Source organism: Bubalus kerabau, chromosome 1 (assembly GCF_029407905.1).
Source record: "Bubalus kerabau isolate K-KA32 ecotype Philippines breed swamp buffalo chromosome 1, PCC_UOA_SB_1v2, whole genome shotgun sequence".
Classification (NCBI taxonomy): Eukaryota; Metazoa; Chordata; class Mammalia; order Artiodactyla; family Bovidae; genus Bubalus; species Bubalus kerabau.
This window is the reverse complement of record NC_073624.1, coordinates 41,824,054-41,848,640: the sequence shown is the minus strand read 5'-3', so window position 1 is coordinate 41,848,640 and position 24,587 is coordinate 41,824,054. Positions and strand designations below refer to the sequence as shown.

The 24,587-nt window shown below is 39.0% G+C and overlaps 1 protein-coding gene across 2 annotated transcripts in view; it reads left to right on the top strand.

Moving 5' to 3' along the window:
• TMTC1 (transmembrane O-mannosyltransferase targeting cadherins 1) overlaps positions 1-24,587 on the top strand; it is a 305,981-nt gene that overhangs the window by 274,691 nt on the left and 6,703 nt on the right. For both annotated transcript variants that reach the window (XM_055572983.1, XM_055572975.1), the window contains 6 exons: positions 11,234-11,336; positions 13,397-13,532; positions 14,134-14,278; positions 15,203-15,340; positions 16,653-16,775; positions 19,140-19,217. In XM_055572983.1, coding sequence (XP_055428958.1) covers positions 11,234-11,336; positions 13,397-13,532; positions 14,134-14,278; positions 15,203-15,340; positions 16,653-16,775; positions 19,140-19,217 — 723 coding nt within the window. The remainder of the gene's footprint in view (positions 1-11,233; positions 11,337-13,396; positions 13,533-14,133; positions 14,279-15,202; positions 15,341-16,652; positions 16,776-19,139; positions 19,218-24,587) is intronic.

Here is a 24,587-nt window from a genome sequence, read left to right as displayed (position 1 = left end):
TTTCATTCCAATCCCAAAGAAAGGCAATGCCAAAGAATGCTCAAACTACCGCACAATTGCACTCATCTGACACGCTAGTAAAGTAATGCTCAAATTTCTCCAAGCCAAGTTTCAGTAGAATGTGAACCGTGAACTTCCTGATGTTCAAGCTGGTTTTAGAAAAGGCAGAGGAACCAGAGATCAAATTGCCAACATCTGCTGGATCATAGAAAAAGCAAGAGAGTTCCAGAAAAACATCTATTTCTGCTTTATTGACTATGCCAAAGCCTTTGACTGTGTGGATCACAATAAACTGTGGGAAATTCTGAAAGAGATCGGAACACCAGACCACCTGATCTGCCTCTTGAGACATTTGTATGCAGGTCAGGAAGCAACAGTTAGAACTGGACATGGAACAACAGACTGGTTCCAGATAGGAAAAGGAGTTCGTCAAGGCTGTATATTGTCACCCTGTTTATTTAACTTATATGCAGAGTACATCATGAGAAATGCTGAACTGGAAGAAACACAAGCTGGAATCAAGATTGCCGGGAGAAATATCAATAACCTCAGATATGCAGATGACACCACCCTTATGGCAGAAAGTGAAGAGGAACTCAAAAGCCTCTTGATGAAAGTGAAAGTGGAGAGTGAAAAAGTTGGCTTAAAGCTCAACATTCAGAAAATGAAGATCATGGCATCCAGTCCAACCACTTCATGGGAAATAGATGGGAAACAGAGGAAACAGTGTCAGACTTTATTTTTCTGGGCTCCAAAATCACTACAGATGGTGACTGCAGCCATGAAAGTAAAGGACGCTTACTCCTTGGAAGGAAAGTTATGACCAACCTAGATAGCATATTCAAAAGCAGAGACATTACTTTGCCAACAAAGGTTCATCTAGTCAAGGCTGTGGTTTTTCCTGTGGTCATGTATGGATGTGAGAGTTGGACTGTGAAGAAGGCTGAGCGCCGAAGAATTGATGCTTTTGAAGTGTGGTGTTGGAGAAGACTCTTGCGAGTCCCTTGGACTGCAAGGAGATCCAACCAGTCCATTCTGAAGTCTCCTTCATCAGCCCTGGGATTTCTTTGGAAGGAATGATGCTAAAGCTGAAACTCCAGTACTTTGGCCACCTCATGCGAAGAGTTGACTCATTGGAAAAGACTCTGATGCTGGGAGGGATTGGGGCCAGGAGGAGAAGGGGACGACAGAGGATGAGATGGCTGGATGGCATCATTGACTCGATGGACATAAGTCTCAGTGAACTCTGGGAGTTGGTGATAGACAGGGAGGCCTGGCGTGCTGCGATTCATGGGGTCTCAAAGAGTCGGACACGACTGAGCGACTGATCTGATCTGATCTGATCTGATGGTTAGTGATACTGAGCATCTTTTCATTGGCCATCTATTGTGTCTATTGACCATCTGCATCTCCTCTTTGGAAGAATATCTATTCAGGTCTTCTGCCCATTTTTCAATTACGTTTTTGTTTATTTTGATATTGAGTTGTATGAGCTCTTTATATATTTTGGAAATTAACTCCTTATCAATCATATCATTTGCAAATATTTTCTCCCACTCAGAAGGCTGTCTTTTTGTTTTGTCAATGGTTTATTTTGCCATGCAAAAGCTTTAAAGTTTAATTAGGTTACCTTTGTTTATTTTTGCTTCTATTTCCTTTGCTGTAGGACACAGATCCAAAAAAATACCACTATGACTTATATCAAAGAATAAGTGCTGACTTATATCAAAGAATAAGTGCTGACTATATTTCCTCTGGAGTTTTATGATTTGTGGTCTTATATTTAGGTCTTGCCCATTTTGAGTTTATTTTTGTACATGTTAGAGAATGTTCTGATTTCATTATTTTACATGTAGCTGTCTAGTTTTCCCAGCAACACTTATTGAAGAGGTTGTTTTTCTCCACTGTATATTCTTGCCTACTTTGTTGTAGATTAATTGATCATAAGTGCATAGGTTTATTTATGAACCCTCTATTCTGTTCCATTGACCTGTGTGACTGTTTTTGTGCCAGTACCATACTGTCTTGATTACTGCAGCTATGTATTATATTCTGAAGTCATGGAATATGATTCATGTTTTTGTTTTCTGTGAGGTTTTTATATGTGAGATTATATAATATTTGTCTTTCTCTGACTTATTTCAGTTAGCATAATGTCCTTAAGTTCTATCCATGTTGCTGCAAATGGCAAGATTATGTTCTCTTTTTGACCAAATAATATTCCACTGTGTGTGCATATATGTGTGTGTGTATGTGTCACATTTATTTATCCATTCATCCATCAATGGACACTTTATGTAGCTTGGCTATTATAAATAATGTTGCAGTGAACATACAGATGGAAATATCTTTTCAAGTTAGCATTTTTTGTTTTGGTGTTTAATAGTCACATGTAGTTTATATCCTGTTCTTTTGACTTTCCATTATGTTATATATATTATACACATTTTCATACTGTTAAATGATCTTTATAAATACCATTTTAATACCTACTTACTAGTTTATGAAATGATGAATTATCATATAATATCTTAACTGTTGGTCATTCAGGTTCTTCTGTGTGTGTGTATGACTTTTTATTCTTTATGATCCAGTATTTTGGATCATTTCCTAATGATAGATTTCCAGAAGTATTCCCATATCAAAGTGTATCTGCATATTTCATGACTCTTGAGATGCATTACTAAGTTGGTTTCTAAAAGAATGGTACTAATACAGTATGCTACCAGCAGTCTGTAACCTCTCTCTTGAATGTTAGTGGGACGTTTAAATGGAAATAGCATGTGGACAGGTAACAGTGCAAGAGATCAAGACTGGAAAGATAGATTTAGGACTTCAAGTAAATGCATCTATATTGTGATTAGCTAATTTATCTTAGGAGAAAATGGAAGAGTAGTGTGTAGAGGGAACCTTAAAGAACTGTTAAACCTCCTCATTTTGCAGATAGAAATATGAGGTGCACAGAATTAAGTTTGCTCAAGGTCATTCAGATAACTAGTGTCAGGACCAAGACTGGAGACTGTAACTTGACTCCTCTCCCACTGCTCTTTCAGCATATAATGCTGGGGTCCCAGGACTGGACTGTGGTAATAGGCTGTAGTTAATGAGGTTAGTTAGTGTGGATAATGTGTAGTTATATATAACTACTAGATAATAGAGTGTAGTTAATGTGGATATTTTCCACAAATATCCATGTGGAAAAAGAGAGGAAAAACGACAGACGAAACCCAGCAGGGTTGGTTGTCATAGATGTTAAATACATAAAAGGATGCAGAAGAAAGTTGCCACTCTGTGTCTACTGCAGCACAGGAGTCAAGAAAACAGAATAGAAAATACTCTTAGGTTCAAAGTCTAGGTGGTCTCTGGCTTACTAGTCTCTTTTGGTTCTTCATTAACATTCAGAACTGGCTATACTCCAGCTTCACAGATAGGGTTGTAAACATTTACAAGCCCACCATCATTTTTAACCAGCCTCCTCTTGCCATAGATTATATAGCTTGCATTACACAGCAGTAAAGGAAATAAAGTTAACATTATCATCCTGTAAATTATAACATTATCACTGTAAATTATTGCCAGCCTATGGAAAAACTCAATTAATTAATTTGATAACACTTAAAATATGTTTCTTTAAGTGTCTGGGGATATGACTTTGATACAAGAATGAAAAGAAAATTGGAACAATAAAATATAAATTAGAAGTATAGATCAAAAATAAGGTCAATTTCTCTTGTTTGAAAAGTGTCATCTTTGGGGTAGATTCAGACACATATACCATTGCATGTATGGTCAGGTCACCTTGAGCTGAACCCTAACATAATTTATCGATTTAAGTATTCAATTCTTATTTATTGAGCACTTAAGTATCACCAAGTATTAGAAGAAGTTGCAAGGTATGGGCCTTGACTCATGGAACTTAGAGTCTAAAAGGGAAGAATACTCTTAGGGGAATAATTACCACCCTCTGCCCAACACCTCACCCAGTTGTGACAAGTGTGCAAAGAGAGTACCAGTGTGAGTGTCATAGGGACCTGATCTAATGTGAGCAGTGGGTGTTTGGGGAGAGGATCACTGGCCAAAGAGTGAAATTCAGCTTGGTACCTTAAGAACATATAGATATCAACGAGATAAAAAATCATTAGGAAAAGTTTTCTGGCTACAGAAATTAGACCAGCTGAGGGCTGTGCAGTGGGGAACAGTATGATTCCTTCCTCTTTGGGGAGCAAAGTTGTGTGCCTGGAAGTACGTAGAATGAGGACAGAAGAACAGGAGAACCATTTGGAAATGGAGAAAGCTGCAATTCCATGAATATGTAGCTCCCCTTCCACTCTTCCTGGTCTCTCTTTCTTTTTTTTTTGGGGGGGGAGAGTTTCTTTGGCCACCCTTTTCCTGGTCTGTTGACTGTTACACACTGTCACTTACATGTGTCATATTTTAGCTTTTTTGATTCTTGGCATTTCCTCTTTAAAGTCATCATTTCTTTCTTAAATTGTCACAGGGTAATGTCGATCACAGTCTGCTGGGTAAGGAGAAAATTGAGGATTAGAAATACCCAAATTCCTTGGTGAGGAGGAATGCCAAGTTAATTGATTCATTTCAGTCAAATGAGAAAAAGTATTAGACATCAAAATATTGGCAGCACCTTTCTCATAAACGTCCATGTCAGTGACTGATGGGGAAAGAACTGTTTTACAAAGAAAATAAAAGCAAAGAAGAGGCTGAGAAATGAGGCATCTCTGCTTTATGTTCTGAGCCATTGTGTTTTAAAGAGCTGCTTGGAGAAGTCACTGACATGAATTTAAATGTCGAGTGGTCCTACATTTGCCAGGCTTGTAATGGTAAATAGTCATTTGGCTAATGGGGAGATCCCTGGCAGATCTGTGTGTGCACATCATTGGTCAGAGTCAAAGTAGTGGGAAGCAGACCAGACACACGGCCGTGATGTCAGAGCGCACAGCCTTCCTGCTCCATCTCTGTAGGTCTTTCACCACTGTGGAACATCTCACCCTACACCTGCCATCCAGTAAGAACGTGTTACAGGCCATTCATTAAGCAGCTGTTCACAAAGGGTTGACTAGGCCCCCTGTGGTCCAAGAAGGTTTGTGCAGTTTTTATAATAGTCACAGGTAATTTGCCTTTTTTACTCTCATTCTTGCCCAAGTATACAGTAATTTTTTATAGGCTACATGATGTATTCACAGTCATGAAAAGAATATGAAAATATTCTCCCCTTTCTAACTGAATGTCTGTGTGAGACCACATTCCTTCACATACTTCAGCTAAAAAACATACAGAAATAGATTAGTGCAAAAGTAGATATAAGAACCCAGCTATCTTCTATCAATCCAGATATTTAAAATACTTGGAAAAATAGAAAATAATATCAGTCTTCTCACTGAATTTTTTTTTTTTTGCTTTGGAAAAATATATTTTCTTATGAATGTGTTATTGGTTGTTGGTTTATTGTTTTAAGTAAATATGGTTTATTATCAGTTTATTAAAGAAAAATGTCTGCTTCATTTCTGTTGTGGTAAATGTTCATAAATGTACATCATATAAACAAAGCTCTTTGGGGTCCTCAGTAAGTTTTAGAGTGCAAACCAGAAGTTTGAAGATAGCTGCATTGAGCCCATGGCCATTTGCTCTCCTGGTTGCTGCAGTTTGAAGTATAAGAAATCTTTTCCAGACATATCAGTTGGTCCGAGAGAGTAAATGACAAAAGGCCCGTTTTCAGATCTACTTCTCACTTTCCCTTCCTTGAGGTAAAAAGCATGCCATGTCGGTAATTACAGCACATTTAATGTGGAGATGTTGACAGCATTTTATCTCTCCCCCCAGGCTCTTTTGTTTCCACCCCACTGAAAATTCTTTTGAGCCTTGGAGTGGGGCCCATGGCTACACGCTGCCCATTTTTAACCACTGTCCTCGAAGGCTGATTTCATGCTGAGGCAGTGGTTGGCTGGGGACTCTGGTGGCCATATTATTTGTCAGAACTATTCTCCGGGTCACAAACATTTTTAATTAAAGTTGCCCTATAAATAGCTTATATTCATTTCCTCTGGCTCTCACAAGTCAGTAGAGATTGGGAGTGATCAGCTTAAGTCAGGACATCTAGCCAGATGAGGTAAATGAAACTGAACTTGAGGGATTAAGAATACTGTTTTTGAAGATAAATGCACTACCCTTCCAGAGAAGGTGAAATTTGTTTTAAATAAATACCTAGAAAGCATTTTTCTCCTGCACTGGTGGCTCCTTTACGTTTTTTAATAAGTGGAGTTAATCATTCTTTGAAATTTACAGTCAAGTGAAAGGACAAGAAAAACAGATATTGAAAACATTTTTCATAGAACCCGAGTCTGGAGGCTGCCCTTGGGGATACCAAAGGCACAGGAATGTGATTACTTTCTCTAGACATGGATGGTCTTTTAAATCGCATTACTTCTTTGGACTTTGAAAATTGCATTTCTAGTGGAGACCCAGCTCATAAATCCAAAAATGGATTTTAGATGAAAAAGGTGATCTCTTTGCCTTTTTGGAGCAGCCAGAAATGTGGGGGGAAAGTAAAATTAAATCAGGCACAACAGTAATTGCACTTGAAAGCTCTTGTATTTGACTCCAGCAACTTAGAATATGAGGACATCAATTTTATTCCTTTCAGGAAAAATATCTTTCAACTCTCTCACAGTTTAGTTATAAGGATATTTTTAAGATCTCAAATGGCACAGATTTTTTTCAAGCACATTTTCATATTATACAGTTGCTGGAGTTAATGGTAACCTGCATTTCCTGGCATTTGAATCTTGGCAGACCCACTCCAGTGTTCTTGCCTGGAGAATCCCAGGGACGGGGGAGCCTGGTGGGCTGTCGTCTCTAGGGTTGCACAGAGTCGGACACGACTGAAGTGACTTAGCATAGCATAGCATAGCACAGGTGTAGAGAATCTGTTAAACACCAGTCTGGGTGTCACTCCTGTTTGCTTCCCAAGCACCTTGCTTTTGTGACAGTGTTCCCAGCCATCACAGTGTCTCCCTCTTGCCCAAATCTCACTGTCTTGTCTGTGAGGGTAGAATTGTCTGTTACCCACTCTTCTGTCTCCGCTATATACTTGACACGTGGGCGGTGCTACTACTTATACCCCTGGGAGACAGATGCCCAAGACCTGGGGAGGAATGAAACAAAATGTATCTATTGAAGAAGCTCAAAGACAACTGGACTACGGAATACAATTCAATGTGAGCAGTGTAGTAAAGAGGTAAGTGCACGCGATCTTGAGCCCAGGTTCCCTGGTATTGTTACTGTGGCCATATCAGGTGTTGCAACGCTGTCCACGTGGCATTTCCCATCAAAGCCCTTTAGTTAACCCTATATGAGAAAAAGTAAGTAACTTGAATGTTCTTCCTTTTAATTTTTTTAATCATCTCTGATACAGAGGTCAGTAAACAACTTCTTAGAGGCAGCCAGAGAAACAATGCCCTGGCTAATCTGAAACTGGGTAACCATTTCTTTAAAATCTCGATTTTCTTGTGTTATGACCAGTGTTAGTGTTTGATACTAATGCCATCTTTGTATTTAAATGTGCTCAACAAATACTATTCCTAGTAGTAGTAATAAGGGTAGAGGCTAACATGACAAAGTGCTACTTGCTAGGCATTGTCCTGAGGGCTTCAACTGTTTCAATCCACTTAATCTTCAGAACAACCTTCTGAAATAGGTTATTCCTTTACACTTGGCAACATAGAGGGGAAGTAAAGTCATAGGGACAGTAAATGGTGGGGTTGGGATTCCAATCCATGTGCCAAGCACTGGTAGCCCAATTCCTTTTTCTAGTTTTATTGATGTACAGTTGATTTACAATATTGTGTTAATTTCTGCTGTATAGCACAGTGATTCAGTCATGTGTGTGTGTGTGTGTGTGTGTGTGTGTGCGCACGCGCACACATGCACGCACACATGTGCTAGGTCATTTCAGTCATCCAACTCTTTCTGACCCTATGGACTGTAGCCCACCAGGCTCCTCTGTCCATGGGATTCCCCGGGCAAGAATACTGGAGTGGGTTGCCCAGGGGATATTCCTGACCCAGGGATCAAATCCATGTTTCTTATGTCTCCTGCATTGGCAGGTGGGTTCTTTACCACTAGTGCCACCTGGGAAGCATGCATATATATATATATATATATATATATCTTTTTCTTTTTTATATTCTTTTCTATTCTAGTTTATCATGGGATATTGAATATAGTTCTTTGTTCTATACAGTAGGACCTTGTTGTTTATCCATCCTATATATAAAAGTTTGCTTCTGCTAATCCCAAACTCCCATTCCTTCCCTCCTCTTCTCTCCTACCCACCTCCCCCTGCCTTGGCAACCAAGTCTGTTCTCAATGTCTGTGAGTCTGTTTCTTTTTTGTAGTTATGCTCATTTGTGTTGTATTTTATATTCCACATACTATAGTGATGTCATATAGTATTTGTCTTTCTCTTTCTGACTTACTTTGCTTGGTATGATAATCTTCAGGTCCATCCACATTGCTGCAAATGGTATTATGGTGTTATTTCATTCTTTTTGATAGCTGAGTAATATTCCACTGTATAAATACACCACATCTCTATCCATTCATCTGTCAATGGACATTTAGGTTGTTTCCATGTCTTGACTATTGTAAATAGTGCTGCTATGAACATAAGGGTACATGTATCTTTTTAAATTATACTTTGTTTGGATATATGCACAGGATTTGGATTGCTGTATCATATAGCAACTCTATTTTTAGCTTTTTTGAGGCACCTCCATATGGCAGTCCAGTTCTTAATCACTATGCTATGCTTTCTATAGCAATTACTGAAAACATGTGCTGAATGAATGGGCAAATGAATAAATATCCAATACTATTCTATTAATTCAATTGGGATCATATGTAATTTGTGACTTGCCTGTCTCCATCTAACACACACACACGTACACTCACCAATTTGTGAGACCTTCAGTGGGTGATGGGGCTTCCCAGGTGGCACTAATGGTAAAGAACCCACCTGCCAATGCAGGAGATTTAAGAGATGAAGGTTTGACCCCTGGGTCAGCAAGGTCCCCTGGAGAAGGGCATGGCAACCCACTCCAGTATTCTTGCCTGGAGAATCCCATGGACAGAGGAGCCTGGCGGGCTAAGTCCATAGGGTGGCAAAGAGTGGCAAAGAGTCAGACATGACTGAAGTGACTTAACATGCACACACACAGTGGGTGATATCTTCATTAAGTTTTTTTTTCTTCAATAGATTGAAAAGAGATATCTTGAGATTCTTCATTCATCTTTGAGGGTTTTTTTTGTTTGTTTTAGTTTGACAATTCTTTTGAGTTTAGCAATTAGAAAACACATTTTTAGAAACATGGAAATCCATTTTTGCTGGACTATGGATTTGCACTTCAAATAAGAGAAATCTGCCAAATTTAAACCACACTTTGTTCCCTAAATGGTACTTAAGTATGTAGATTAAGAGAGATGGCATTGTTCATTCTACTGAGAGTTAAGTGTCTTTGCCTTTCTGTGTCAAATCAGATTTAGACGTCTTGACTTCTTGTTCAGTACTCAGGGCATTTTTAGTCACAAGCTTAAGGTGTCATGTCTGAGAAAAATGATGCTGTCATTCCCTTTTCCTGTGTCTGTTTGAATGCTTAGTAGTAGTAACTTCTGATAAAATTATGGACAGTGTCCATGATCAGAGCACACGAAAGGAAAAGTTGCTCTGTGTTTTATGCCAAACCATTGCCTTTCACCTGACATTCATAGCAGTACTGGGAAGTGGTTTACTGGTGAGTTATTGTTAGAACCTGAGTGGCTTTGAGTCATTAAGTAGCCATTACCTTCTATATTGTAAAAGAAAGTGTGACATGACAATCTCAGATGGTTGTGGAAAATGTGCCTAAAAGCTAATTCAGAATTATTGAAGTATGTTAAAGTGGATCATTAGAGTAGAAAACCAAAGCATCTGGAAGAAGATCTGTTGAAGCTGTGGCAAATTGATGTGGGCCATGCCACAAAGGGAGGAGTTGGAGGTGTGCCTCAAGGGACCCTGTATTCCTATTGGAAGGATGCAGCTCAGAGATGGAAAGTGGAGAGTGATAAGGGAAGTAACAAATGGTTTGGTAAGCTATAGAAATATTTTTTTAAAAAAGGATAGGCAAAGCCCTCCTATAATTAGCATCAACCTCCACACCCACCTCCTTCAAAAAATTCTCTCCCCCAAATCATACAGTATAGGTGGGAGAGCTAGCCATGCAAATGCAGCTGATAGACAATTAGCCAGGCCTCCTATGAGTTTGAGCAAACTCCAGGAGATAGTCCAGGAAAGGAAAGCCTGGCATGCTGCAGCCCATGAGGTCACAAAGAGTCAGACACAACTTAGCGACTGAACAAGCACCATAACCCTGTCTCCCAGAGAGATCACCCAGCCCAGAAGACATTCCTATATGAATGGATCACCTGTTTTCATCCAGAGAGTTGCGGGGATGGAAGGCATCCTTTCAAACATCTGCTTTGAAGCTTTTTCTGTAGGGCAAATCCTTTCAGATGTTCAGTTCAGTTCAGTCGCTCAGTCATGTCTGACTCTTTGTGACTCCATTAACCGCAGTACACCAGGCCTCCCTGTCCATCACCAACTCCCGGAGTTCACCCAAACCCATGTCCATTGTGTCGGTGATGCCATCCAACTTTCTCATCCTCTGTCGTCCACTTCTCCTCCTGCCCTCAATCTTTCCCAGCATCAGGGTCTTTTCCAATGAGTCAGCTCTCCACATCAGGTGGCCAAAGTATTGGAGTTTCAGCTTCAACATCAGCCCCTCCAATGAACACCTAGGACTGATCTCCTTTAGGATGGACTGGTTGGATCTCCTTGCAGTCCAAGGGACTCTCAAGAGACTTCTCCAACACCACAGTTCAAAAGCATCAATTCTTCGGCGCTCAGCCTTCTTTATAGTCCAACTCTCACATCCAAGATGTTGCTTCTTAGTAAACATCAGCTGGTTTGTGCTGAAGGAATTAAACACAAGTATGATATCATTGATATCCGTGCAGTTGACACTGACTTTAACTCAAAGTAAGTAGTGTTTGATCTTGGTGCCTATTGCATAGCAGATGTTCAGTAAGTTATTTTCTGCTTTTCCCATTTCTGTTATTCAGTTTATTGCTGATTAAAAAAAAAAAAACTCTCTCATGTATTTTTCTTTGTTCTTTTTTAAAGGAGAGATTTAAAGAAGCTGAGGAAATATACCTGGCTGGAATAAAGAAATGCCCAGACAGCTCAGACTTACACAACAACTATGGAGTTTTCCTAGTTGATACTGGTGAGATTAAAGAGAACCTGTTGAGATGAGATAATACTATCTAACAAGCTAAGTGGCAATCCACCCAAATAATGCTTCAAAAGTAGAACTCACTGGGCTTGGCAGGAAACGCATTGACCGTCCCATTGTACTTGCTGTCAGTTTTCTAAATCTTCAGTCTCAGTTTGGTAAAATCTGCCCAGTTCTTATAGTCAGATCATTTAAGAAAACTTCCCAGGTGGCCAGAAAGTGGCCTTGATGATTTAATGAGTAGCTGTCTCCTTTGAATAGCATTTATACAAGTTTATAAATCTAAAATGATGAACTTTTCTCTACAATGATGCAGAAACTGCCTCTGAATCAATTTACTGGCAGATGGTAAATACTTTTCTACAGCTGATTTAAAAGTCTCCAGAATTATTTCACCGTTCCTTATGTGATACTAAGGAACTGTTCCATTATAATTCATATACTCTTATAGAACAGGTGCTATATAAAATATACTTGCTTTATCTCATTTAATGTAAAACTTTACTGGGCAGGAATCCTGTCTTCTTTATGATTTGCACTCCCACATACTGTTGGCATGTGTTGAATACTTAGAAAGGATGAAAAGATACTTGAATTTAATACAAAAACACCACTTTGTTCTCATTAACTATTAGACTACCTTCCCTGCAATCGAATTCAATTTTAATTATTTTGTCGATATGAAATGCTCAAGAGGGTTTTTATTTTCTAGGATATTTGAAGCTCTTCTGTTCCATAGGACATAAATTTACATTCTGATATACCTAGGAAACATCCCTTATTTTTGCATGTAAAACTGTTTCAAAATTGTTTCATGGTGCCACCTGCTGGTTCATTAGCAACATAATAATCAATTAGGTATCAAAAATTTTACAAAAAAGGAAGAGACCTCCTGTTGTCCTGATCTAGCCCTCTTCCTTCTACTTCAACAACAAAATATCCCACCCCAACTCCCAACCCCCAAATCTCACTAACCACTGTATACCTTTCCACACTCCCACTATATTCATGCTTTTGTACTGGTATTATTCTCCCTCTCACCTGTGACCTATACATAGACCCTTACACATGCAGAGGTTTTTTTTTTGGCACCTCCTGGTCAAACTTATATTCAAAGAAGATAGACTTGAGAAGATGTCTGTGCAGGTAAACACACCATGTAGAACTTTAGACTATTCCACAATTCATTCACTTACGCATAATTTCACAAGGAAGGTTCTTTGGGGAATCTCATCATACCGGAGAGACTTGATTCTAGTTCTGGCCTTTATCCTCACTTGCCCTGGGATTTTTGTTGAGTTTCTTAATGTCTTTGCACTTCTGTATCTATATCTGTAAAGTGATAATATTTTTTAATATCATTTAAATCCCAAGAGGGAACTAAATGCTTTCAAAAGACAGCTAAATAGGATCAAAACATCTGCAAAAATCATATGAGGTTGTTTAACTAAAAGGTTTTAAAATATACAGTGCATTGGACAATGCAAGTTGGTATTATTATTATTATTATTATTAAAGTCCCATTCAATAAATACCATCTAAACAAAAACATACTATTTAAAAAGATATTTTCAAAATACAGCAGCTGCCTTGTTTAAAGGAGTGTCTCAGTCACTAGGTTGCAGTAGAATAATTGTAATAGACCCTCAGAAGTTGCTTCAGGACAGTTTTCTTTCTATAATAGCACATTCTACTTTGAATATAGTGAGAAGCAACAGTATCTTGTGTAAATACCTATCACTGATAATTTCAAAACATCCTATCAGCTAGGGCAATAGCCAGAAAGCACTTTGATGAAAATAATATATTTAATAAAAGAAATAGGTTTTAAGTGAAAATGAACAGTTAAATGGTCCAAAGTTAGGTGGTGGCAAGAAGCCAAAATATGTGCTAATTTACAAACTGAATGATTTAATGGTATGGCTGCAATAAGAATGATCATCACCAGAGGAGAAATTAAAAGAGTTCATATGTTAAAAAGGAAGAAAAAGAGTTGGTTTGTTTTATAACTAAGGCATGCTGTGCTCTTACCAACCTGCCTCTGGTTGCAGGCTTTCCAGAAAAGGCAGTGGCCCATTACCAACAGGCCATCAAACTTAGCCCAAGCCATCATGTGGCCATGGTGAACCTGGGGAGGCTCTACAGGTCACTGGGGGACAACAGCGTGGCTGAAGAGTGGTACAAACGGTAAAGGTCCTGTTTTTCACTTTGCAAGTCACCCACAGCCCCTGCAGTTGGCCATCAAAGTCTTGGTTATTTGGAACAGATTCTTTCAGAGTACTAGAAAATTTTGCCAATGCAGGCAAAATAGATTCCCCTCTCCAGAGAACAGTACCATAAATGGTACTATGAGGATAAATGATATCCTGATTAATGACATTTTTGCCTGCTGGTTAAAATATGGTCCTAAACCAAGTTTGAAGTTTAATTCTCATTTTAGTTAGTCCATTTTTTTCTGAAGCTATGGACTTAATAACCCAAACTAAAAATAACAATTTTAAAAATGGATCTGAATGAAAAACTTGCATACATCAAAACAAGCCTATCTCGGTGAATGGAAAAGATGCTTGGAGCCCAATTTACATATTGCTAAGGTCACTAGAAACATTCTTATAGTCAGAGGATGGCACCATGATCTTTTTTTTTTTTTTTTTTAACATTCTTCTTGATATAAAAACAAAGACCAGGTGGGAACAGAGTCTCAAACCATGGTCCCTGAATCTAAATTTCAACCTTTGGAAATGTACCTATTAGAAGAAAAATGTCCATTTGTTTCCTCAAAATTCAGCGCCCTACAGGTAGCACGCAAAACTGAGATACTGTCACCTCTGGGAGCGCTGTATTACAACACTGGCAGATACGAAGAGGCTTTGCAGACTTACCGGGAAGCCGTGGCCCTTCAGCCTTCCCAAAGGGAACTCCGCCTGGCACTGGTGAGTAGACAGAGGAAGGAAAGAAGATGGAGAAGAGAAGAAATGCATGGCACGCAATACAGGGAGCTGTAGTTAGTAAGCCTCATAATGGGAACTAGAATGCTATACTATATCCATTTAATGAATATTCATATTTAACCAATGTTAGACCCATTCACCAAACACATGGACCCTAAAGACACTTTTATGTTTTTTTTTTAATCATTTCAAACCTACAAAATTTTGCAAGAATTCTATATAGCATCCTGCACATTCTTTCACCCAGATTGATAAATTTTTAGCACCTTGATGCATCTATCACCTCTCAAGTATGTATGTGTGTATGTGTACATGTATGTATGTGCATATTTAGATATGTATGTGCATATACATATTATTAATACATGTTATTTTTTTCCTGAGCTATGTGAGATTATTGCTCTCTTAATCTTTACTGCTAAATACTTCAGCATACAGTTTCTAAGAACAAGGACATTCTCTAACATAACCACAGAACAGTTAGGTATCAAATTTAGGAAAATGAATATTGACAATATTTTTTATTTCAATTTTTGGATCATTACTCTTCCTTTTCCTTAGATTTACAGTAAAACAAACTTGTTTTCTTGTTTTAAAAACAGTGTTCTGTTGAAACCATAGGGAAATATTTCTCTTTCATATAGTTAACTTTTTTAAAAAGGCACAAGTCATTTCATTGAATGACTTTGATATTCTGGCCATGCATGCACAAATGCAGGCACATGACTACATAAAGAAACAAACAACAGAAGACTGAAGCCTGTTATTAATAACTGTGATAAGTCAGCCCTCTCTGTGTGTCACAAATAGATGCTGAGCACTTTTGTGGGAAATGTTCCCTGAATGATTTCTTTGATAAGATGATAACCAAGTGCTATCTAAGCCAAGGTCCGTGTGGCTTTGCAGGCTCAGGTTTTGGCCGTGATGGGACAGACAAAAGAAGCTGAGAAGATGACCAGTCACATTGTGTCAGAGGAGGCCGGGTGCCTTGAATGCTATCGCTTGTTGTCCGCCATCCACAGCAAGCAGGAGCAGCACGACAAGGTAGAGAGCACACTGTTTGGAATTGTCTGTGTTCACGGCACAAATCGGGTGTAGCTGATGACCCTCCAGCCTGCACTCTCACAAGGGCGAGCAGTCTTGAACATTATCCCTTGACACTTTGCACAGATACCTCCTTGACTGCTTAGACGACCCCTTGAAATGTTTTCTTGGTTTGTTCTGGGTCTGAAGGCTTTATGTGGTGTCATTCAGTTTGTTTTCAGCTAACTCAATAAAGACTAACGTTGGTATGTTTTATAACTTTGCATGTTCCCTCAAATATATCTTATAGAATCCTTATAACAACCCTTTAAGGCATGTCAATGGCCCTGTGTTGCAACTGTACTGTTTATCTTCATTTTTATGCCACATAACCAGTAGATTCATGAACTGATTCAACAAAATATTTATCAAATGGGAATAAAGTGGTGTTGGGGGAAAAAAAAACCCACAAAAATTATTTCCCTTGTCCTCCTGGAGTTTACAATCAATGAGGAGACAAAGGTTGAACAAGTAATCACAAAACTAGTGCAGAATTATATTTGTGTCCAGCGATGTTGTGAAGAGCAGCATGGTCCCTAATGCGCATATCCAGGGAACCCAAATAGTCTGGGTGGTAGGGTTCTCTATAGAGTGACGTGAAGTTGAAGGTTGAGTGACGAATAGGAGTTATTAAACAAAAAAGGGCAGTGAATAGCATTCCAAGCAAGAAAAGGCACATGAAAAGGCCCCAAGTTAACAGCAAATGGCCCGTCTGAGGGATGGGCTTGAGGGAGTAGGGGGCGTGTGAGATGTAACCACAGAGGTTGCTGGGCACTCTATCCTAAGGCTTGGGACCAGGACAAGGGATTTTTTCCTTATACTGCAAGAAGCTTTGAGGCTTTAAGGAGAAGAAAGGCTTGTCAGATTTGTGCTTTGAAGGGATCTCTGGCTGCAGGGGGTGGGGTAGTGGGTGCTGAGGGCGGAGTGAGCACCAGGCCCCAAGATGAGGCTGCTGGAGTGGTCCGGATGGACATGTGGCCAGGGCAAAACATCCAACCCCAGATGTTGTTTCAAAAGGATCACACAATGTTCCTGTAAAGTGATCAGGGATATTTCATTGGAAATAAATAGGAAACCTGGAGTATAGGGAAATTATTTGGTCAGGGCTGCATTATTCCTCAATGAGAACATCAGATAAGATGAAGAATGTGTTTTGATCATCACTGACCACACTAGCCAATACATAAAAACAAAAAGAATGGAAGATATTGTTTAAGTTAGTTTTTCTTTATCTAATCTATACTTATTGTGTCTTAATTTCCAACCTATACAGGCACTTGATGCTATAGACAAGGCTCTCAAGCTGAAACCAAAGGACCCAAAAGTTATATCTGAACTTTTTTTCACAAAAGGAAACCAACTGAGAGAGCAGAACCTCCTGGACAAAGCTTTTGAGGTATAAACACTTAATAAAAATGTTATTAAATTCATGGATTAAAATTAATACTCTCTCAATCTTTAATGAAATATATACCTTGAAAGCTAAGATCAATGGCATGTTGGTAGAGTGATTTTTCTGATTAATTGACATTGTAAGTTTATTTTTTTTTTAATAATTGAGCCTCTGGTTTTTGACCATTAGGAGTTCTACAATACCTCCACATTGTTTTCTGAATTATTACCTTTAGCTTGATGTTTAATGCATTCTACATTTTGCCCTCAAGTAAGCTTTCCCCTCTCTCTCTCTCTCACTCTTTCGCTCTCTGTTTGCCTTCAGTAACCCTCTGTTTCAGCTAGACTAGTGCCCCAAGGAGCTTTGGCATTCCACATGTCCTATAACACTGTCCACCCCATCCACCAGTCCCTGCGGAATCCCGCTCATCTACCGACACAGGCCTGTGTCTCCTCAGGGAGCCCTCCCCACCATCCTTTTATCCAGTGACGTGTTTCCTATGAACCCCTAAAACACTTCTTATCTCTACCAGTGATTTGAAAGCATCATATATCATGTTGTTAGGAGTCTCCCTCTCTCTTCTCCAGCTCCCCATCCTCTCCTTCCTCTTCCCTCTGTGCACATGCATGAGCTCTGGTTAGCTCCCTATTTCGACTGCATTTTCCTTGTGGAAAGGACTGCTTCCTTCTGTGTTCTAAAACATAGTATGTTGCATCTTAGGGGTGTTCAGTGTGTGTATCTCTGGAATGAAATTGATAACCCACTTTGAAATAAAAAGACATTTACAAGCATAATGAAATGTTACAGAAATGCCATGTATTTTCCTCAATAAAGCCACAGGTTATAATTAATGAAGTCATAAAATTATGCAAAAAAATAAAATTTCAAATGATAAGATTGTTTTTGAAAATAAATAGTAAGTGGCTTTTAAAATATTATTGGAAAAGCACGTAAAGATATTTGGAGAAACTAATTTGAATGTGAATGTTAAAACAGAAATGGTGGCCAATTTGAGCAGAAACTGAATTCTTCTCTGCCTTATGAAACTTTCAGTGCTGTCTTTAATTATTTATAACTTACATGATCAGTTGTTTGAGTATTTATATGGCATCTATATCTGTCTGTATTTTATATATTGTATTAAAAACAAAAGTATTTTCTAGTTACTTGACTAATGGATTAAATAGTTATTATGGCTTGATTTATGAAGAGTAGGATAAAGCCATTGGCCAATAATAGCCCCTACAATGTTAGTTTTTTAATGTATAATTCACACTTATTAAGTAATTTAATATTCACAACAATCATATAAGAAAACATGCTCATTGTCTTCATTTTATGACTGAATTGAGACTCAGAGCTTTTCTAACTTATTCAAGGTCATACAGAGAATAAGAAATAAACACTTTATTCTGCTGATAAAAATTAACACAAAACATACTCTTCAGTTACTTTAGCAACTTTTTAGCAATACAGTTTCTTAACATTTGCTTCTTTCTCCTCAAACTGAAGTAGAGGAGTGATGGACAGATTCTAGTTATTTATGGATCTGTTCAGGTGGATTCTTATTCAGGAAAATAGCAAGGAACATTAATATATACACATGGATACTTAGCTTTGTAATCAAAGACAGTACTCTTAGCCTTTAGTTTTATTTAAAGTGACAGCTCTTAAAATCAAAGCTCAATGGTGAATATACCCTTTGATGCAAAAAAATGTGCAAATGTTAAGAATGTACTTCACAGATAGGACATTGTGATACATGTTATTCAGACAAAAAATATTTGAGAAACAAGTAACTCTCTTCAAACACTTTAAGATCTTTCACAAGGCAGAAGAAAAACAAAGGCTTTCTAATGATTAAAACTATCCTCTGGTAAAAAATTATTAGATGTCATTAAAGAAATACAGAATACCAGTCCCTGCAAGAATTTAAGCATGGGATGAATAATCAGATTTTGTGAGAGGGTTAAGCTGTTTAGGAAACAAAGATTCTATGATTATAATTTTTTTCTTGCAAAGTCCATTTACAGTGCAAAGGTCTAAGAGCACCATTTTCTAGCAGATCAAGGCCAGTGGGAAATGATGCATGTAATAGAAATCACCTGCATGCCTGGCAGGCGTCTTCAGCCTTTTTAAGTCCAGAGGTTAGCTCTGCAAGAAAATTACACATTTCAGTTTCCTCCACTTTAGAACCATCAGCTTTGAAAAATAATAGAAATAAAGGGAACACCTGAGAACTAGACATGACTGTTCATTTTATCAACCATTTAAATTTCCACATATATAGAAAATGCTTTCCGTGATCCTACAGTGTTAAAGATGGGTTCTCATTTCCCAGCCTGAAGATATTTCTTATGTATTTAGAGCTATAAAGCGGCCGTGGAGTTAAATCCAGATCAAGCACAGGCCTGGATGAACATGGGTGGAATTCAGCACATCAAGGTAAGAAAATAATTCCCATTCATGTAAACCAGGTTTTCCCTTTGTGTTTTGTCTTTCTTCCCTTTAAAAGTTTGAAAAACTATTGTTAATTTCCTCTTTGAATTATTTGAATACTGAAAACATAGGTGCTTAAAAGTGTTATTAGCAGGGTTTATGTTCACTTTGTATTATCCAGACATTGAATATCATGAAGCCATTTTAAAAAGCAAATCTATATAAATTAGATGTCATAATTTTATCATAAAGAAAATAATACCTACTTAGGTATCATCATATAGTAGATAAAGTCTGCTGTGTGAACTAAAGTTTACAGCTTATTTTTCTGTAGCTTAACTCACTGTCAAGCTATAGGGTTATTATTTCTTATACTTAGTGTATCTTTTATTACCTGTCATACTGAAAAACATAGTTTTTTGTTTTCAAGAGAAGAAGCTACCTTTGAGTTAATAACTGGAAGCTACCCTTGGCAGGAAATCAAAGATTCACGAACACTCATTCATCCATCCATTCATTTGATAAGCATTGCTAGAGAACATCCTATGTACCAGGTACATGTCTAGGTATTGGGAATAAAGCAGTGAACACAAGGCAAAAATGCCTGTCCTTGTGGAGCTAACATTCTAGTAGGGGAAAACAGGCAGTAACTAAATATGTGTGTGTATGTGTGTATTGTGTGTGTGAGCATACTCAGTCATGTCTGACTCTTTGCAACCGCAGGGACTGTAGCCTGCCAGGCTATTCTGTTCATGGGACTCTCCAGGCAAGACTACTGAGTGGATTGCCATTTCCTGCTCCAGGGGATTTTTCCAACCCAGGAATCAAACCCACATCTCCAGCATTGGCAGGCAGATTCTTTACCACTGTGCCACCTGGGAAACCCACGTATATACATATACACGTGAAATATATCAGAGAGTGATAAGTGCTATAGAGAATAAAAGAATGAAAGAAGATAGGAAGTGCTGGGGGTAAAAGCTGAAACTTTAAATTGAGGTGGTTAAGGATGGCCTTAGTTAAAAAGTGGTGTTTCAACAAAGATCTGAAAGGAGCAAGCCACATGGCAAAAGTAGGACAGCGCACGTGCAGAGGTCCTGAGGTGTGAGTGTGCCAGTGTATCTGAAGAGCAGGGAGGAGGCAAGTGAGAGGAAACGACAGAAGCCCGGGCAGAGAGGCCACAGGGACAGATGATGCAGGGCACTGAAGGAAGGGGACGTAAGGTCTTCAGCCCTTATGCCAAACAAGTTGCCATCCTTGGAGGACTTCGAGCAGAGAAATGCAATGGTCTTACATGATTTTAAAGGATCACTCTTATTTAGCTAGCTTATCTTCAGGCTTCTCTCAAACTTTATCCTGAGAAAATAGCAAGATGGTGATTATAATTTAAACAAAGGATAAATAGGGTTTATGATTAAGTGGGAACTGATCATTCCCAGAAACACAACAAACCAAAAACATGATCCATAACTATACAGATGGAAAGGAATAATAGAATAGTTACTCTGTAGCTATTAGCCTTGATCTAACAGAGGAACACAGGGCTTCCCAGGTGGCACTAGTGGTAAAGAACCTACCTGCCAAGGCAGGAGATGCAAGGGACGCAGATTTTATTTCTGGGTTGGGAATATCGCTTGGAGGAGGAAATGGCAACCCACTCCAGTGTTCTTGCCTGGGAAATCCCACGGAAAGAGGAGCCTGGTTGGCTACCATCCATGGGGTCACAAAGAGTTGGACACAACTAAGCAACTAACACGTTCATTCAGTCCAACACAGATATATAGATCAGGCACATGGCTTGGATGTGGTCATTTTGATGTCACCGTCAGGTTGCAGGATTATCATCATGAGGCCTTCAAGAACAACCATTAACTTTCTGTGACCTTTGCCTTGCCAGAAAATATGTGCCTCGAGCAGTATTATCCCATTCCTGGGCCCTACTCCTTGCCTGAGTCTGGGCGAAGCTTAGGAAATACTGAGGGCTGTGGCAAGGTTGATAGCTGGAATAAAACTTTGCAAGGAGATGACAAACAGAGGGAAGAAGAGACTTGCTCATACTATTAGCAATAAAAGATGATATTTTTCATAAAGTTCTATGTAAAATGAAATGGATGAAGCAGAAAAACTATAATACATTTTTTATTACTGGAGTTTCCCTTGTGGTTCAGATGGTAAAGAAACTACCTGTAATGCAGGAGACCTGGGTTCGATTCCTGGGTTGGGAAGATACCCTGGAGAAGGGAATGGCAATGCACTCCAATATTCTTGCCTGGAGAATTCCATGGATAGAGGAGCCTGGCAGGCTACAGTCCGTGGGTTTGCAAAGAGTCGGATGCGACTGAGTGACTAACACTTTCACTTTCATAATCAGAGCACCAAAGAACAGCAAGGAGAGACAGGAAAGACTTCCTAAGTGATCAGTACAAAGAAATAAAGGAAAATAATAGAATGGAAAAGACTAGAGATCTCTTCAAGAAAATTAGAGATGCCAAGGGAACATTTCATGCAAACATGAGCACAATAAAGGACAGAAACAGTATGAACCTAACAAAAGCAGAAGATATTAAGAAGAGGTGGCAAGAATACGCAGAAGAACTATACAAAAAAGATCTTCATGACCCAGATAACCACAATGGTGTGATCACTCAACTAGAGCCAGACATCCTGGAATGCAAAGTCAAGTGGGCCTTAGGAAGCATCTCTATGAATAAAGATGATGGAGGTGATGGAATTCCAGTTGAGCTAATTCAAATCCTGAAAGATGATGCTGTGAAAGTGCTGCACTCAATATGCCAACATATTTGGAAAACTTAGCAGTGGCCACAGGACTGAAAAAGATCAGTTTTCATTCCAGTCCCAAAGAAAGGCAATGTCAAAAGAATGTTCAACCTACCATACAATTGCACTCATCTCACACGCTAGCAAAGGAATGCTCAAAATTCTCCAAGCCAGGCTTCAACAGTATGTGAACTATGAAATTCCAGATATTCAAGCTGGATTGAGAAAAGGCAGATGAACCAGAGATCAAATTGCCAACATCCATTGGATTATAAAAAAGCAAGGGAGTTCCAGAAAAACATCTACTTTTGCTTTCTTGACTACACCAAAGCCTTTGACTGTGTGGATCACAACAAACTGTGGAAAATTCTGAAAGAGATGGGAATAGCAGACCACCTCACCTACCTTCTGAGATATCTGTATGCAGGTCAAGAAACAATGGTTAGAGCTGGACATGGAACAACAGACTGGTTCCAAATAGGAAAAGGAGTATGTCAAGGCTGTATATTGTCACCCTGCTTATTTAACTTATATGCAGAGTACATCATGAGAAACGCTGGACTGGAGGAAGCACAAGCTGGAATCAAGATTGCCAGAAGAAATATCAATAACCTCAGATATGCAGATGACACCACCCTTATGGCAGAGAGTGAAGAAGAACTAAAGATCCTCTTGATGAAAGTGAAAGAGGAGAGTGAAAAAGTTGGCTTAAAATGCAACATTCAGAAAACTAAGATCATGGCATCCAGTCCCATCACATCATGGGAAATAGATGGGGAAACAATGGAAACAGTGAGAGACTATTTTCTTGGGCTCCAAAATCACTGCAAATGGTGATTGCAGCCATGAAATTAAAAGACGCTTACTCCTTGGAAGGAAAGTTATGACCAGCCTAGACAGCATGTTAAAAAGCAGAGACATTACTTTGGTGACAGAAGTCCATCTAGTCAAAGCTATGGTTTTTCCAGTAGTCATGTATGGATGTGTGAGCTGGGCTATAAAGAAACCTGAGCACTGAAGAACTGATGCTTTTGAACTGTGGTGTTGGAGAAGACTCTTGTGAGTGCCTTGGACTGCAAGGAGATCAAACCACTCCATCCTAAAGGAAATCAGTCCTGAATATTCATTGGAAGGACTGATGCTAAAGCTGAAGCTCCAATACTTTGGCCACCTGATGCAAAGAACCGACTCATTGGAAAAGACCCTGATGCTGGGAAAGATTGAAGACAGGAGGAGAAGGGGAGACAGAGGACTAGATGGTTGGATGGCATCACCAACTCGATGGCCATGAGTTTGAACAAGCTCTGGGAATTGGCAATGGACAGGGAGCCCTGGCTTGCTGCAGTCCATGGGGTTGCAAAGAGGTGGACATGACTGAGCCACTGAAATGAACTGAACTGAACTGAATCAGAGTTGCACCAGCTGGGCCATATCACCTTGGTCAGGTGATATTTTCAATTCTGCCTTATGACGTGAATGCATTTTCTAGGATGGAACTGGCTAATAGAACTTTCTTCAGTGATGGAAATGTTCCATGTGTGTACTGTCCAAGGCAGTAGCCACTAGCCCATTGTGGCTGTTGAGAACTTAAAATGTGGTTGGTGCAGTTGAGCAACTCAATTCTTAATTAATCATCATTAACTTAAATTTAAATAGACACAGAGGACTAGTGGCCTTCATAGTAGCTAGCACAGTCCTAGAAATTGGATAATTCAAATTCCCCACCTAGCACCTAGAAATTGGGGACGTTGAATTAAGATATAACTTTAAAAAGGCTTCCAGTTTCATTAGGAAAAGAGCAATTCGAATGAGAGAAAATAACTCTATGACTAGATGTTGTTGAAAAGACAGAGAAAGCTGGTGATCCGAAATGGCGATGCCTGGTATCAGGCTGAGGCCTAAATTCAGAGAAACCTCTTGGGTAAGCAATTTCAAAATCAACCACAGTAAGAACACAGTTTGAGAGCAAGCTGAGAGCCACAGATGTTCGGTTGTCTGCATATATGTGCTATGCTTAAGAGATGTCAAGAGACAATATGAAGATTAAATACTTGAATTTTTAAAAATAGCCATGTAGCTAAATCCAGGTTCTTATTTGTTCAGAATTCTGTTTAGCCTCTTATCAGATTCAGTGTTAATAATCTGAAATACTTTCATTTATGCACATGCCAGTGCCTAGATTCCCAATGTAGAATTACCTGTTCTATGATTTTTACTCTCCTTTTCACCAATATGATAAGTGAATATCATAAGAAATAGTGTTTACTCATTTACGCACAAATAGTCATTTAATGGGCTTCCCAGGTAGGACTAGTGGTGAAGAACCTGACTGCCAGTGCAGGAGACGTAAGAGATGCAGCTTTGATCCCTGGGTTGGGAAGATCCCCTGAAGGAGGGCATGGCAGCCCACTCCAGTATTCTTACCTGGAAAATCCCATGGACGTAGGAGACTGGCAAGCTACAGTCCCTAGGGATGCAAAGAGTCAGACAGGACTAAAGCAACTTAGCACACATACACACAGTCATTTAATAATCACAGTAATGATGGCATCAGATTGAGTGCTCATTATATGGCAGGCAGGTGTCTAAGGTCCTGAC